Here is a 17,956-nt window from a genome sequence, read left to right as displayed (position 1 = left end):
TTAAAATACCTCTACGAAAGGAGGTAAAAATGTTCTCTATTTCCAGGATCTTCAAACCTAGTGTTGTCTCAAAATGAATTTCTTAAGCTTGCTTGCAACTTACTGGCTGGAAAATTATAAACAGCCCTCCAAAATTTGCTGACTTATTTGCAAGGTGAGTAAAAAAGGGTCATTTTAGTACTTCCCTGCCCTGGCTGTGGAATGCACTTCTGCCTGACATATTTACCTTCCCACATGAAGATTAATCAAGCAGTGAGCTAGGCAGCTGATGAATTCCTGATCATGATTTCCAGGTCCCAAAATTAAGTTCCTGTTTACAGTAAGGACCCTTAGGGAATCAAGGAGAGCCACTTGCTGAGGAACAGTTTTGTGCGCTCTTGAGAACTGATACAGGATGGTTCTGTTCAGGCAGTGATAAATGGCATCCAGCGAGAGTCCCTGAGATCTTCTTTTTGACTGATGGGAAGGAAAAAAAACATGATCAGAAGTAGCAGCAACTCATTTTACTGGCACACAATCTTCCCTTGAACTGACCCAAGCTCATTTTCCAGAATTAGCATTTTACTCTAAGTGTCAATTCCATTAATTTCAAGGACTAAAATGACATTAATGATTAAACACTTTGAATTTTAACATCTATAAAGATGCTGTTGATTTCTAACAGTAAGTCTTCTAACAATTTCCAATAAAAGTGTGTGAGGAAGGTTCCCAAAAATGTCAAGGTAAATTTAGGGAGCATCTCAAAATTCACGTGAGGCATATTTCATTGTTTATTTTGGGGGGGATTTCTAAAAAAATAATGTGATCTGAGAGCAGTTCTTACTCAACTGCTCTTCACAGAAAGATGTGCTAAGAAAGCTCTGTAAAGAGAGAGTGAGCCTGAGAAAGAAAAGCACATTCTGTGCTTTTCCCAAACATTTTTCACTATCAGATTGTCTAGTGACATCACTCCATGCATTTCCACATAATCTGCAAAAATGGTTTTTCAGGCAGGGTAATACAACAAACAGCCCTGTTACCTGTGCAATGAGCTGGATTATGAAGTCCACAAGAAGCTTGGATTCTTTGTTGAACATGCCCTGCCAAAGCTTATCTACCACACGCTGTGTAAAATAAAACACATTGTTCACCAGCACTTGGTAGCTTCCTCCACTCGTTATAGGCAGAGATGCATCTTCACCTAGGTAATAAAAACCCCAAAGTTTTCTACATTTGTCAAATAACCCCATCTGCATAAATACATTCACATTAGTTTATGCTTTCTAGACTTCTATAAAAGACAACGAGATTCAGTCAATGAAAGCTAGAACCTCATGGCTTCCCTACAATACAAAATCCCTTTGATGTAAGCAACCACGGCTCTGGACTTTTATCTTTTAAAAAACTATTGTGGATTTTTAAAACAATATTCTGGATTTATTAATGCACTGGACCCACAGGAAGACTGTGGGTCTTATTATTAAATTAAATTTATTGAATTACTGCTGTGGCAAGAAATGGGGAGCCTTACAAGGAAGTCTGAACAAAAATGCATACAGTTCCTTATGACACCTGGGATGGAGGCAGAGCAGCCCAAGAGCTCCTGGGAAGTCCAGCAAGCCACCATGAAATGTGACTGGACCCCCTAAGCCATGTAGTTTTTGTGAATAACTTATCTTACAGCTTTGGCACGATCAAGGTAGGGACGGAACATGCAAGCACGTCAACACCATTTACACATCAAAGGAAAAGAAAGGGCAGGGGAAAAAAAATTAAGACTATCAAGTTGCAACAAAACAGACTACCAAAAAATAAAAAGTCACAGAATCAAAACCTGCTGTCCAAATCAATAGATTGACTATCAAACTTTGGTATATTACCCAATAAAACATCAGCTGCAAGTAGGTGGTCCATCACTCCATCCAAAACATATGTCTGAAACTCCTTCTGCTGGGTTCGTGTTGACCTTTCAGGAGAAGCCTAAAAATGATATTAAAATAATATTAAGATAATTATTATCTCTGAACAAAAAAGAGGGAGAGGGATGGTGTTCTACATTATTTCCTTTTCTCTCAGCTCCCATGAATTACATTTTTCTTTCTCTTAACATTCTGTCTCAAATAAAAAAGTTTTGGCTTTATCAAAAATCTAAGCATGCACATAGAGTATACACTGGCTGCATGCAGTCTTGCAAAGCATACATTATTCCTTTTTAAATCCAGGAAATTTATCTTCTGCCATAACAGGTACTGGAAAAGAACACATACTGAAAAGGTACATGAAACTCTACACTATAAACATATGTTCAACCTGTGATTTTCTAGTTGACACAAGTCACCTCCTTCAGTAAACAATGAGCAAATGGGACACATCAAACGTTTAAGTTGCAGAAAGAGAAATAACAGTAAGTTTGGCAGTGTGTACCTACCTAATTCTATTTATGCTAATGGGCAAGTAACACTGACAAGTGATAACAAGTTAAAAGAGCTGTGAAGAACTGCAGCCACTTGAACATGATCTCAAATATGCCTCCCGTGTCTGTGGATCTTCTGACATTTCATTTGTTTTTGCTTAGTGACAGCAAAGAGGTGCCCAACTGCCCCAGGAAACTTGTTAGGAAATATACAAGCATGCAAGTGGGGCCCAAAATTCCTGCAGCTTTCAAAAAAATTCTGGGAGACTCAGCAACACATAAGGTGAGATAGTTAAGAGGTAGATCAAGGTGAATGAGAAGTGATGTGAACATTTCAAAATGTACTGTCTGAAGGTGTAGGCAGTTAAACAGTAACTGAACTCCTCACCTCCTTGCCTATGTCTTTTTATCTAACTGACACGATCTATGGCACAATTTCTTTTTATCTAATACAAACAGAACGGAAACCCTAATTTCTGCAGGGGTTTTAAATTTTCAACAAAGTCAATAGAGATGTCATGGCTGGAAAGGTGCTTAACCACTGAACCATACTCCACAAAATAAAACTTGAAGAAAGCTTCTTATGCTGGTTTTCCAAGCCATTAAAGAAAAGTGAGCAAGCTACTCTTTATGAAACATTAGTGTTTCTTTTTTTCTCCACTCTTACTTCATGACAATTCCACTGAATCTCAGGTTACCACTAGCCTAATTTTGTAAGGTAATAGAAGAAAAAGCATTTTGGGAAAATAAGGTGTCACAACTAAGCTCAAATAACAAAACCAAACTAAACCACAAAGAAGTTCTACCTCTAGCAGAAGGTCTACCAGTGGAGTCTGTTTGCTGGCTGGTGTGAGACATAGGTTATCAATGATCATCACACGCATGAAGTCAAACACGAACTTCTTGGCAGGGTGGTTGGTCAGGTAGGTCTTGGTGCCCACATTGCAGTATTCTGATTGGCTCCTGTTCATGCCAGAATCAGCTGCAAAGGCTTTAAACTCTTCAGCCTGGGGACCCAACTTCGTCATCGAGATCAGTGACCTGTAAAAACCAGCATGTTAAAACTGCAGAGATCAGCTGATTAATGGCAGTTTCTTCACTTCTCTATTTTTTGCTTGTCTTTCTAAAGGTATTTCACTTCACATTTTGCTTCTTAAGAAGCCTTTTTAGAAAATTATGATATTCAGAATCAGTTCTCCAATATGGAAACATCCAGTTTTGGATTCTCAAGGCAAATGATGATCTGGCATGAGTTACATTTCATGCTCCCTGACCAACAGAATTGGATGATTTCTAGATACTTGGCAAAAATAAATGTTCTCATTGAAAAAAAAAAAAGAAAAAGAAAAGTTTTGAAAAAGTTATTAACTAAAGCCGTTAAAATAAAATCAAGACAGAAGCCAACTAAAAAAAGGCCATCAAGCTTACATAACATAAAACAAAAAAGGAACTGAGCCTTTTTTTTTCTTTTAATACAATACCTTCATCAGAGTGCAGTTATGGGTAAGCCGGTTTCCCAAAAATCTCTAAAAGAAGAAGAAAAAAAAAAGGGTCTCCACAGCTTTCCCATTTCTGATGAACAGAAACCTTGAAAGGCTAGCTCTTAAAGAGGACTGTAACAAAAGCACAAACAGTAATGAAAGCTGTCAAATCCAGAAGACTGACTCTTTCTATGCAACTCCCTTCCTTAAATGAAAGAGGAGACAATATGATTTCCCTCAACAGGATTCTTGTATCGCCAGCTTACATGTCAAGTAACCAAATGTTTTGAACATTTGGTCTGCTTTAGCAGGAGAGTGTTTTCAAGAAATTAAGAGAAGCCCAAATATGTATTCTTTCTATTTTTAATAGCAATCTCAGAAAAGCTGAAAGACCTTTAAAAAAGTTAAGAATCTTCTCTCAAGACTGAATTTAAATTATAATGTTTTATTGCAGAAATCTGGCTGTGATTCAGGGTATTTCACCAGGCACTGATTAGTGCTACACATTTGGGCAAACAGAAACACTGGAGGAGTAAACCAATTTGGAGTGAAGAGCACCCTCAGACAGCAAAGAGCTCAAGTTGCCAGGCAGCTAAACAGAATTTTAAGGGATCTAGTAGTTAAAGTCTGCTTAGAGACACAAGGCTCCTCTAAAAACTCTGTACAGGTGAATGCCAAATCAGCATTACCAGTTTGTAAGTGGAACTTTTTTGAGAGAGAGCAAGCTCCTAGTATGTACTTGAAATGCAAGTTTAACAAAAAAGCAAAAATCCCCATGTCTTTAAGAGAGACTCACCAGCAGGCATTGTTAAAAATTGGTCTCCCACTTTTATTGACAACAAAATAATAGCATACCACAAGTTATTATTTCCTGAAGTTTTTTTTATCATACTCTCCATAGTTCTAGCATTTGGCAACCTCTAGACTAATTATCCTTCCATGTTCTTAATAAAATTCCTTTTAGATGCTGGCTAACAATACCTGTTTTTTCCCTTTCCATTCATATTCTAGAAATAGTATCATTTGCAAATGACACTAGGCTCAAAGAAAACTTCAGCCAACAATGCAAGCAAAGTTGAATTCACACCCTCTCTTGGCTTGAGCTCAGTAGTTTCAGGAAATACAAGAACATTGCTTTGTGGTTAAGCCACAAAACCAGAAATGGGAATGGGAAATGTGAGGAAAAAGAGGTTTTGGGTTTCATCACATCCTCCAGAGCAGAGGGCCTGACAGTCTCTTTTGCTTGTGTAAATTTGAGCTCGCATTTTTCATACGATCGAAAATAATGTCCTCTAGAAAACAAGCAAACTGCCTATTGCCCCTAAAATGCTGCTTCTGATGTCCCTGCACAACAACTGCCCTGCAGTTTAACACACTCTTCTCTCAGATCCACAACCCAAGTACAAAACATCCAGCTCAGCCCTGATGATGACCTCTTGTGCAAGTGAGTAGAGCTTTATCTTGGTATGACTGGTAATTGATAAATCCTCAAAAGTAACACTCATGTGAAAAATAAAAAGGCAAGCAGCTGGATTTCCTACCATCTCAGAGTATGGTCGGATGTTGAAAGGAAACACTGTTGCAGCCAGCGCACACAGGAACTCTGGACTCATCCACAGGGAAATGAGGTCAGGTACATTGTGATACAAATACCGAAAGAACTGCATCAGGGTGACTGGATATTCCCGAAGCCAAGAGCCTTCTTCCTCTGACTGCCAGGGCTGGGTTGGGAAACAAACACCAGATTAGCACAGACTGCAGCACGTGAATATTTGCTTCAGAAAGGAAGAGCACACTTTTGAGCACGTTTCAAACAGGAGACCAACAGCATTTTACAGCACATCATTGACCATAAGCTAAAATGTGTGCCCTGTCATGTAATGACTCAAAAATATTGGCAAACATGAGCAGACTGAAGCCAACCCAAAATGTGATGGCAGAGTTGAACATGCCTGGCGTCAGCACACAAGACACAGCACATGTCTCTAAGCATGTCTGAAGTGTATCCAAACAGGTGAGGACCAAACACAATGATCGGTCACCAGCAGAGAGACCGAGCATGTGACAACAGGAATGGGTTCTGCAGCAGGCACACTTGTCCAGAAGATGCTTCTTGGACATGTTACCTTGGGAGAAACATGCAAGCAATAGAGCATATCACATACACATGATGATCCAACAGGTGACAACCGAACAGGTGCTGCTTTTCAAGCACTTCAGGAGGCAATTTTCAGCAGATAACACATTCTGGCTTCAAGGAAATACATAATTTTCCTACTGAGAAACCAACTTTCCCTACTCTTGACATTAGATTCAAAGATGAGAAGATGACACATTTCTCTGGCAGTAAATTATTTTCTTCTGGCATGGGGCTATTCATAGTCAGGGACTTCTCTGCATGGGGAAGGTTCATGAACGAAATCTGCAACTCACAAAGCTCTGAGCAGATGGGATACAGAGTCTCAAACATTCTCCCATGATGTTAATTGGGAAAGAAATGGAATTATCTCTGACAAGGACATTGTATCCTTCTGCTTTCTTGTTTCATTTTAACTGCAGCTAAGCAGAAAGCTCAGTCTTTTTGTGGAAAAACAGTGATAATTTTGTTGCTACTAATATTTCCACAGATACAAGGGAAAAAGTAACATAGAAAAACCCAAGAAAATTACACTTTCCACCAAGTATTACAAGACTAACAGCCAATTTTGTCATGATACTAACAAATGTAATTTGGCTTTTAACCACGTGGAAAACTTGAACAACACAGTATACTGAAATACAAACAAAATTTCCGATGCTTACAGAATTCAGCATGCTCCTCAGCATTCCCAGTAACAAGAAGGCAGCTTCTGTGCAAACACTGTGTATTGAGGAGGTAACAGTGCCACAGGAGGCAGGAACTCCAAATATGAATGTCCAAATGGAGTCTAAATCAAACTGCAAGACGTGAAAGAGAAGACATGAAATGATCCTTTTCTCCTGGGCAATTGTATACTGCTTCTTATTACAGATACAATACACACATTTTGCAGTAGATAAAAAATTTACATCCTCCAAACTTTATCACCAAATGTCATATGAAGGTCACATGTCACTGCAGAAAATTTCTTTTAACCATGAGCTAATGGAACTGCAACTCTCATCTTTTCACTTTCTTCTCACTTCTCATAAAGTATGCAAATGTTTTGAAACAAAAGAATTGTCAGCAGATGTGCCATACAGTCAACTTCGTTGACCCACATTTAGCAGTAAAACCCACATGGTATTCCGTAGGAAAAAAAACCAACAACACAAACAAATCAAGTTGTATTTTCCAGCAAGTCTAAATAATAAATCAATTAAAAATAAAAAGGAACCAAGTGTCCACCTCTAGCATTAAGAGTGCTATTAAGCAGTTGAATTTAGTTTCAGTTTAACAGTGTCATACTTCAGTGCTATAGGCAGAGGCGTGAGTTTCACAACTCTGCCTCATGGTAGCAGAGTGCTGAATGTGCTGTCAAGTACTCCTCTTGAGAAAGAAAGCGGGCACCTTCTGGTTTGAAGTTTTACTTTTCAGTTCTCACTGATAAATAATGTCAGCACTGCACCCATTTTAAATAGGCACCCTGTCTATCTAGAATGGATTGTGTGTGGCTTTTCTTCATAAGGCACTACCCTGAGGTTTCCTAGGACTGTTGTAGGTCACAGAGTATCTACTCACTTACTTCAAAAAAGCCCAAAATAACCTGTTCAGAATAAGAATAATCAACATTTTTCAGCAACAACTGAGTTGTCTCCCTATAAAACCACACAGACTTTCTGAAATAAAAGCAACCTTGTTCTGCTTGTAACCTGTGAACTCTCTTTAACATAGCAACTGCCCACTTCTTAAACAAAAAAACACAAAAAACCCACCTCACAACCAAAGCAAGTAAGCAAAAGATTATGTTCCCTTCAATGCCCACAGCATGCCAGCTTGAACTAGGAATCTACTTCTCATTTGACCCCAAAATGGACCAGAGTGACACCAGTGACAGCTAAGCCATAGCAGGCTGGCTTCTACATACTCCCAACCCAAAGGGCTTAGAACCAAACACCACATCATGACTGTGAGTCAGCTGCAGAGAAGGAAAGGGCCCGGTTAATTCATTATTTTCTTTCACGACAGACAGAATTGCATTCACATCTTACTGGATAATCCCTACCTTGGCACCCTGATTACACTGGCTGCTGATGACAGGTGCACTGACCTGCAGGTTTTCAGGCAGTTCAGTGACTGGCTGCTGCAGGAAAAGGGCCATGAGGAGGAAATAGAGTGCAGGCACGTTCGTGTGCTTTGGGAGAAGGGACTGCAGAACGGGGAAGCCTGGGAAGTGACAAGCATCCCGGTTAATCTCCCGCACTGTCGATCTGCCACCAGCACTCCGGCCAACATTGAACCCTGGGACAGAAAACAAGGCACAAAGGCAACAACGTTAAGAGGGAATTGCCTGTGAGGACCCTTCTTGCCCACCTGGTGAGATTAAAGGGAACCTCCTCAGAAACTAATGCTGTACAAAACAAACGTGCACATACAGACTATCACACACAACACCATTCTGCTGCAGATGTCTCATTTTTTTTAAACAATTAAAAAATAAAGGAAATTACTGCTTTCTAGTACCATATAGATGACACTGTTCCATACAAACTGCTTAATATAACTGCTTACACACATATCCATTTTCTGGCTGTGACCATAACTTCTGACTTTTAAAACACCCAGGCTTCTGAAAATAGGTATTTTGCTGGCTGAGATCAAAATATCACCTTAATCTCAGTTACAGATTTATATAATGAAGCAGCAATCCATGGTCCATTTAAGTCAACGGGCAGCTAATTTGTGTCCAGAGAAGTCTCAAAGGCATTTTGTTTCAGATATTTTGTTAATGATTAATCAGCTGGTAGTAAGCCTTAAACAATCTTATTTTATTTAAGTGCTGCCAGAACCACTTTTTGTGATGCTTCTACCTACTTATTTCAACTTCCTACTTAAAGGAAAAAAAAATACACCTAGGTGGCAAAAGCACTTATTTTCAAGCAAGGAAAGAGGCAGGAAGACAGGTCTGTCTCCACATCAGCACTATGAGCCATTGGTCTGACACTGCCAGTGGTCAGGTGGTTTTTCTGAGGCTCAAATACAGACACATGTTCCACCAGAAACTGACTTTTTAAACAGAAAATCTCTATCAGGAATCAAATTAATGAAATCTGTGCTACACAGTGGACGAAATTCCATCAATAAGCTTCAACAAAATTCATCATACTTGGTTTCATGAGAAATCTTGGAGCCAGTATGTTATGATTTCTTAAAAAACACAGCATACAAAAATTAGATTATCTGTCACTATCAGGTTATGAGACTCAAGTTTAAAAATATCTTTTTCACCACGGCCTAGCTTGGATTCAATTAAAGTGATAGTATAATGGGAAAAATAGAGAAACTTGAAAAATGCTTTCAAATGTAATTGTAAATCAAAATCTTACTTCGAAAGATTTTGTGACTGAAGAAAATGTTTATGATATTGGACATTTAAAGTACATACTGAATAAAGAATGGCCTATTCCCTAAAATGCCAATGGTTTAAGATTTTAAAGCACAACCAGGCAAGGGAAATGCATGTGCAAAATTGTTTCTTAAATAAAACACAGAACCTTAATCAGAATGAGCCAAACAACAGATGCTTTTTATTTTAACAAGAAAATATTTGCATGGGTTTTACAGCTTCTGAAAAACCATTTTCCTTAATCCTCCTAATTCATGGCAATGCAAAGAACCATCCTATGCCTGTAGCTGAATATCCTGAGGGATATATTGTGGGAAACAGTAAAAAGAGAGTTTTCTTTAAGCAAAAATAACAAGATACTATATTTGAAATCTATCAAGGATACAAAGCAGAAAGAAATAATTTTTGTATTTTTGTATTTTCATTTCAGGAAAATCCCTCTTCATGAAAGGAGAGCACTTCAACAAGACTTCAATTACTTCCTTATAGTGAACCATTTCAGAAAAACTTTTAGCGCTGTAACAGATCATGTACTGCTGCAACACAGACAGGTGGCTCCTTGAACAGCTATTTACAACAATGAAATACTATTGATACCACTGCTCTGATCTAAAGACTACTGAGGCTTATGAAAGGCCCTCATTTAATGTCAATGAGTTTGCACCAGAGCCTGAATAGACATTCATCTGAAAAGCACTATTTTATTTTGACTAGGAAAAAAAAACCAGGTTGGTGGGAAATTGCCACTACACCTCTCTATAAAGAGCTGACAAGCGTTATTTCAAACATTTGGAGACACATTTCAGACAGCTCAGAGATGCTCAAAATGGGCTCTGTAGCACTAAAATCTTACACACAATTCTAGGTCACAGGGGTAACTGAGAGGTCTGATAAGCTGGCTAACAGAGGATTTAAGAACTTTAAATAAAACCTTTAATAAAAAGTGTGCTTGTATACATGAGAATGCAGTGAGGGAAAGGAAAAGAAATGCTGAGACTATACTGTGAACACAGAAATTTCCAAGACAGCAAAAATTCAAACTGGTAAATCTGATGGACACAGCACTCACTAGTCAAAGCAGCTCAGACAATGCTGCACAATTAAGTATTAAAGGAATCAAACAAGCAAAATTTTCCAAATCTTTATTTATTGTATGCATCAAGTGCTGCTCTATGCTTCCTTTGCAAGTAGCTCAGCCACACCTGCCCACGGGACACACTTAACCTTACCCTGATGGTAAGACAAAAAAACCAATTAGCTACATATGATGCACCAAAACTGAACTACAATGGCATCTGTGTCATGGGCAGCTTTGTAAAACCACTCCCTTTTGCCTAGGAAATCCTAACTCTTGCTTGTAAGAAAAATGAAGTGCAGAAGCATCTGATGGCAGCACAGACGAGTAACAGGAAGGCCTCAGCCAGACAGCACCCCCCAGTAACCCATAGCTCAACACCCCAGCACAGGTGCTCCCAGCAACCCCTGAGCCCCGAGGGGCTGAGATGCCTACCTAACACAGTACCAATCTTATTGGTCAGGACAGAATCCGTCTGATCCAGCCAGCCTCCACCACTGAGACCTTCCTTAAACTTAATAAGGATGGACTGATTGCTCAACAGGACCACGAGAATTCTCATGGCTGCCGTGACTGTGGTGGAATGAAGATGTTCTTCCATAAACATCATAATCCAATCGAAACCCAGTGTCTTGACCAGTTCTTCACAAGCCCTAAGTGAAGGGGGAAAAAAAAAGTCACATTTTACAGCATTTCATTTTCTACTAGACAGCAAAAATCAATGTCCTCCACTGCAGGGAAAACCTTCAGAGGAAATTCTTAGTTAAGTTTGCTACAAACAACTAATACCACTTATCAACTCTTTATATGAAACAGGTAATGTGCATTTGTTTAGAAGAAAGGAAGGACTAAATACAGCTCCTGAGACTAATTCCATTGCATGAGATTTCTCCAATAGCTGCTTTTGATAACAAATATGGACTTTGAACTGAAATCATCTTGTTGAACAAGAAGTTTTCACATGACTTCTTCATGACCTGGTATTAAAAAAATGAAGGAAGATTGTTTCTTTCTTTGTTTTTATTATGGGAAGAGTTACTTGGGAACATTTGAATGTGTTTTTTGCAATTTAAAGGGGCATTCTAGGGTCGATGATCTTAATGATAACCCCTACTGAAGCCTCTGGATCTCAACCAAATGAGAAGCTGACTATCCCACTTCTCTAAAACTGAAAGTCTTCTCTTGGACAGATTTTATTTTTCTATAGCCACATACGAAGTTGAGAGAAAACAACAAAATTAATAATGTATCCCATTTCTACTAGCATACCTGAGAGTAATTCAGTGACATCTGCATAAATCATTCAACACTTCCTATAAAACAATGCAATTCAACTAGTGATTTGAAGGGTGGCTGTATAATTCTTCACCTTGAAATAAAATATTATATCCTTTCTCTGCTTCAAGGGTTTTTTTGTACTTACTGCAAATTAACAGTTGTCTTTTCTTTAGATGTATATAGAAGTTTCAAAAGGATATCTAAAAGCCTGTTCCGCAGTAGAATAAGATTAGCTGAAACAAGTCCTCCAAAATCATCCTCTGTTCCTAAATATTGAATAAAACCAAACAAAAAAAAAAGAGGCAAAATCAGGATTTTGGAACTTGGGCATTTTAAAGGCTATTCATAAATTCCATACATAAGCAAATACAACCTGACCCCCCACTCAGGCTCCAAGGAAGCTGTGCTAAAGTGCAAGCAGACTGTAATATGGTGCTGAGAAATGTCTGGTGCCTCCTTATCACTGTCCCACAAACTTCAGACAGCTTGAAGAACAGGAAAAAGAGAATCATAGCTTCTCAGACAATAACCTGAACTGAGGTGGTCACTGTCACCTTTCCTTCCCATCCCTCCCTTCTCTCAAAACTGCAAAACATGGTAATTAAATAAACATTTTGCATTTTGAAAGCAGAGTGGTTCGGGGGGATGTGGAAATTGTAAGGAAGTGACCCTGATACTTCCCAAATCCCTCCAAGTCTAAGAAAGAGAGAGAAAAATTAGTTTCCTTTTCTTTCAACACATCCCCAAGCTCATCATCAGTTGAAAAACACATTTACTGCAACCAAGGCAATCCATGCAGCACAGGACTAACTTCACAGCTATTCTGCAAATCGCTCTTCCTGTAGCTTATGCTGTCAAAGAAGGACCCCACTTTTACGTTATTAAAAAAAAAAAAAAAGACAGCACAGCTTGAGGCAACATATGCAAAAATGAAGACAGACAGATAAATAGAAAATTTCTGGACTGAGGTTTTGTGCACAAGATAGAGACACAAAGGATCTTCTATGGCAGAAATCCAACAAAAGTGGTGAACTCTACTAGCCTAAAAATCTCATGCCTTTTGCCTCAAAAGCTTCTCTTTTCATTTCTGCCACACCCTGAATTTCGCCCCAAGGTTCTTCAGTCCCCTATGTAGGCAAAAACCATCTCAGGCTGCTGTTAGCATGGGGGAAAAAAACTGAAATGAAACTCATGGCCTGTAGTGGGAAGACCAAGCTGGATCTCTCTCCAATACCCAATACCCTCTTTTTCACTAAAAAGCTCAAATTTAATCATCTTTGAGACCACAAAACCAAAACTATTCAAAAGGAACAGGTGAGGCACAGGAAGATAATGATGAATCCTACCAGACCATCGAATGGTTTGGGCTGGAAGGAACCTTGAAGACCATCAAGTTCCTACGCCCCCGCCATAGGCAGGGACACCTTCCAGTGGACTTCCTCTGTTTGTTCAGAGCCTCATCCAAACTGGCATTGAACACATCCATGGATGGGGCATCCACACCTTCTCTGAGCAACCTGTTCCAGTGCCTCACCAGCCCCTCACCACACTCACAGTAAGGAATTTCTTCCATATATCCAACCTTAACTCTCTTTCATTTTGAAGCCATTCTCCATCACCCTGTCACTACATGCTCTTGTGAAAAGTTCCTCTCCAGAATGTGCAGACTGCCCAAACCCTGTTTTTTGTGACACCAGACCAATATAACTAAAAGAAGAAATATCTCTCTCACTTGTCCCTCTGCAACAGTATATTGCCAAAAGATGTAGAAACAAAGGTTCTTTGGATAATCCTTCTTTTATTTGGCTGACATCCACTGTAGGACTAAAACATTTCTGTTCAGGGAGACAGACTGAAAATGCAATTGCACAATGTCAATAAGGGTAGAAACGGTCTCAAATCAGTTCAATGTCAGAATTATTGAAGGATGGTAACATTTCTTTTTTTGCCTAAAAAAAGGTTACTAGGCAGTCTTAGCTAATTCTTTCACTTCTTTCACACCTGGAGGACTGATGCACCCAGCAACCAGTTGTTTGGTTTTGTTTTTCCTCCTTTTTCCACAAAGAAGCAGAGATACACAGCTGATTGGAGGGAGCAAGTGGAGGAAAGAGAACAAAACCATACGGTGTTAAATGAAGGAAACAAAAAAAAGAAAGTTTTGCTCTGCTTTGCACTCAATACTGAAAACTAAAGCCCCACTAACTGGCAGTCAGGTTATAACAATATTGTAACATTGTTCATGATACTATTTATACATTTTTTGTATTCAAGCTCAGAAGATACTAAAATATATTTTATTATACTGCTTCTAAGTACTGTCAACACTTACCACTATCAAGCTTTTCTTCATTGTTTATTTCCATGACCACAAATTTCTCACAGACTGCAAACGTAGGTAAAGTGGAAGAGATGAACTGTCCAAACCTTGATGTATACAGAAAAAACATCACTCATTGATATGACAGATGCACTCTCATCCATCAATAAGTCACCTTAAATATAAAACCATGACACCAGCGACAGGGAGATACCCAAAAATGTCAGCTTCCTCACATCTGAAGATTGATAAAAATGGTCTTCATTTAAAGTTACTAGCCAAAACACAAATTAATTTGTAGTAATTAATAGAATACTTGCAGACAAGTCTGCAGGTAAGGAACCCTTAAAATGCTAGGATTCAGGAAAGGGAACTGGGAGATACCGCTGAGTCCTAGTAAAAGGAACACCTCAAGTTAAAGGAGAGCAAAACATTATTTGCAACTCCTTACAGCTGAACAATTATTAGATCAAAACAGTGGTTACTCAGCTCTGGAAGAACATTTATGCCTACAGCTTGAGGTTATGTAACACAGGGTCATGGTTTTCCATGACAAGACACTGATGTACCACTCCAAGAAAGGTGATGCAATATATTTCTCTTTCCTCTACAGCTAACCGGAAATGGCCCCTAGCTAGTGCAATTTTTCCCCAAGTTATGCAACATTTTTCATTCTTTATTTCCAGGAAGGAGAACAGAGAACACACGTCTACAATCTATTCTGTAACCATTTAAGTAAATCGATAGTTTTATTCTTGAGTAATTTTTTTCCTGTATAATTAAAACAAAGACAGGTAAGAAGATATTCATGTTGAGGCTTCTGATACCTTTAATTATACTTAAAAGTAAGGAGCTGAAAACATGACTATGCATATGCAAAGAGCTTCTAAACCCCACAACATTTTATCCATTTCCATTATAATGAAAGAAGAGATGAAAAAAATCAAGTTCTCAAGGAGTTAAACTATTCTTAAAGCATTTCAAATACTCCTGTACATATGAATTGCAGTAACTAGTGTAATTTTCATCAATCAGAATTAGTAGCACTATATCTGACATCCTTAAATACCTTTTTATACAGTGATGATTAAGAAAAAATCTGGAACTAAACCTTACATTCACGATAGTAATCAAAACTGCATTTTAACCAAAATTATCTTCTTTGCTCATGTCAAACAATATTCAGTGGCATTCAGAAGGAATGCTTAATGCTTTACATGAACAAAAGGGGCTGCTCAGAACCTTTACTTTTCACCAGTAGAACATTAAACCAGTTTGACCATTCAACCATGCTTGGTCAGATGCAAATTGAAAATCATATGCAAATCAAGGCTTCAATATATTGCCAATGTCTAGTTCAATCTAGTTCATAGAGGGGAAAAAAAGAAATCAGTACATGAGCATTCCATGTCACACACTCTTCAGCAGTATGACCATGAAGTACTTTTGACCAAGGTAACAGAACCAAGAAAGACAAAATTATCCAGGTGTGGGCTACCTGAGTAGGTCATAGCTGCTGGGGAAGCCCTGAAGCAGAAAGCTCAGCACATTGCTAATTGCAGCAATAGTGGGCTGGGACAGGGACATGTCTCGAAGAGTCAACAGCAGTCTTGGGATGAGCTGGAATTCCCTCATTAACTTTGCATTCTTTGCTGCTTCACTGGAAGAAGAAAAGAAATGAGATGGCCATTTAAAATTGGAGTATCCTCTAAATATCATCTAATCCTGTAAATCCCATTACTAGGCTTTCATCAGTTCGTACCTTGACTCAGTGAGGAGTTCAATGAAGTGCTCAAATAACGACAGATGAAGCTCGTAGGGTGCATGAAGCCAGACCTGAAATACAGAAAAAACAGTATTTCTTGGTACACAAATCAACTTGTAGGTTAAAAACAACATTAATAAATCAAAGGTTATGAAGATATTAAAATCATTCATATACATGACTGTTTACCTGGGCATGACAAACCACACATCAATTCAAAAAATATTCTCTGTAAGGGTACCATGCTGAAAACTTATAAAGGGATCTAGACAAAAGGTCATACACCCTTGCCTTTTTGCACAAACTTTAAACAGACAATGCAATGACTCCAAAGGAGCTATTGGGATTTACAAGGCTGTGCTAAATTTATTTCATTTAGGTGAAGGCTTATGTCTTCATAAAATTAACTTACTACCTTCCTCCAAGATTAAACTTAAGATCTTCCCTGATTTTTTTACCCAGCATTGCCTGCATTTAAATTATTTAGATTCTTTACCAATACCCCCAAAATATCAATTGTTCAATCAATAGAAGTAATAGAAGACATAAAAGCCAGAATGCTCACAGTTACAGCTGTAAATCTTAAAATTGATTAGCTATTGAACAAAGCACAAGTAATATTTGTGCTCTAGTGTATAAAACTGGCTTAAATGAAAAGCTTTCTAGTTTTTGCTCTTCTCCTAATCTTATAATTTAAAATGATGAGAACAAATCTTTTAATTTCCCTGTTCAGCATGACTAAGAACATCTAATTTATCCAAACGAAGTGAAATGTTTGGGTCACTGATTTCTGAATAAAGTAAATAATTAAAACAACAATCAAAAAACTGAAAAAAATAGTCAAACTCTCAGACTTTCTTCCTAAATAAGGTTTCCAGGAGTGCTTTGAAGTACTCAAATAGGTATCTAAGAAAAGGAAATGGTTAAGTCTATTAAGTCATTTGTGCAAAACTGACTTGCAATATTAAGTCAGCAACTTATAGCTGGCTTAGCAGTGGTAGTAGGGTTTTTACTTACTTACTTTAATGTATATGAGTCAGAATTCTTTTAGTCAGTCTATCTCAGGTACAGATAATGCCAAAGGAGAACATACCAAAGGGAAAGTTCTGGGAATCTTTTTTCAGCCTCTACTGCATTAGCATTTCCCTCTGAAATTTGCTACTTTCCTTACTTGAGCACAACATTTAAGTAACTCATAGCTTATGCAAACAGAATTTTAACTCCCTTACTAATAGCCTTGTAGGAGATGTATGATAAAGTGATTTCCATGTGCTATGTTGGAAGTTTACCTTCTATTTTCAGGGCACTTTTCATGCCTTGATATATGTACTGCAGTAGAACACAAAGGTGAAAAGAAATTGAGGAACAGAAAACTACAGAATGTTGACTTCTAAAACAACAAAAAGCAGAAACACCTGTGGCACCCATCCATTGTTTGTGCAGTGATTCAAGCCATTTCAGCAGGGAAAGTTACCAATAATCTCACTGCTCACCTGCTCCACTGTACAATATAAGAAATAGGATGTTCTCAGTATAACAGCCTAATTTGCTACTGTTGAATATTTGAGGCTACCCTATCAGCGTCTGACTTAATCACTATCCAGCATAATAATCACTCTTCTGTGCAGCTCTACATACTTCAAAATCACAGAGCAGGTCCTGGAAGGCAGCAGAATTTGGGATAATGGATGTCTCATGCCCGCTGTCAACAGTTCCAACCAAGGAAAAGGTCAGGTGGAGAATGTGGCTGTTCAGAAGGGACCGTTTCTTCTTTAACAGCATTGCCAGCAGCTTGAACAAGTAAACAGAAAAGGGATTAGTCCTGTGAGCACACAGCAATGTTGTCTAAGCATGCTGGAGAACAGATGAAATGCCTGTGCCCCTTTTGAGAAGGCCTTTAAAGTATGTCTGCTGGTTGATACTCTTGATGAAAGAGTTTGCAAGTGGCATTGCAGTTCATTACAAAAGCAGCATATCCAGGACACTTTCTAGCTCATAAAACATCTGTTTACACCACAGATAGCATCTAGGCCCTGAGGATTAGGGACACACACACCGCTCTCAGCTCGCTGGCAGTCAGTTTAAGACAGCACATCCTTAAGCAGTTACATTCCTGGACAGCA

At 38.5% G+C, this 17,956-nt stretch overlaps 1 protein-coding gene across 1 annotated transcript in view; it reads right to left on the bottom strand.

Annotated features, from left to right (window-relative positions):
- Positions 1-17,956, bottom strand: part of WDFY3 (WD repeat and FYVE domain containing 3) — a 151,730-nt gene that overhangs the window by 29,000 nt on the left and 104,774 nt on the right. The window contains 14 exon segments of the mRNA XM_054514773.1: positions 227-456; positions 1,020-1,180; positions 1,860-1,959; positions 3,199-3,399; positions 3,401-3,433; positions 5,415-5,594; positions 6,676-6,810; positions 8,058-8,293; positions 10,909-11,126; positions 11,897-12,017; positions 14,081-14,175; positions 15,567-15,728; positions 15,831-15,904; positions 17,472-17,624. Coding sequence (XP_054370748.1) covers positions 227-456; positions 1,020-1,180; positions 1,860-1,959; positions 3,199-3,399; positions 3,401-3,433; positions 5,415-5,594; positions 6,676-6,810; positions 8,058-8,293; positions 10,909-11,126; positions 11,897-12,017; positions 14,081-14,175; positions 15,567-15,728; positions 15,831-15,904; positions 17,472-17,624 — 2,099 coding nt within the window.

This window comes from Molothrus ater, chromosome 4 (genome assembly GCF_012460135.2).
Source record: "Molothrus ater isolate BHLD 08-10-18 breed brown headed cowbird chromosome 4, BPBGC_Mater_1.1, whole genome shotgun sequence".
In the NCBI taxonomy this organism is placed as follows: domain Eukaryota; kingdom Metazoa; phylum Chordata; class Aves; order Passeriformes; family Icteridae; genus Molothrus; species Molothrus ater.
This window is presented reverse-complemented; position numbering and strand designations above follow the sequence as displayed.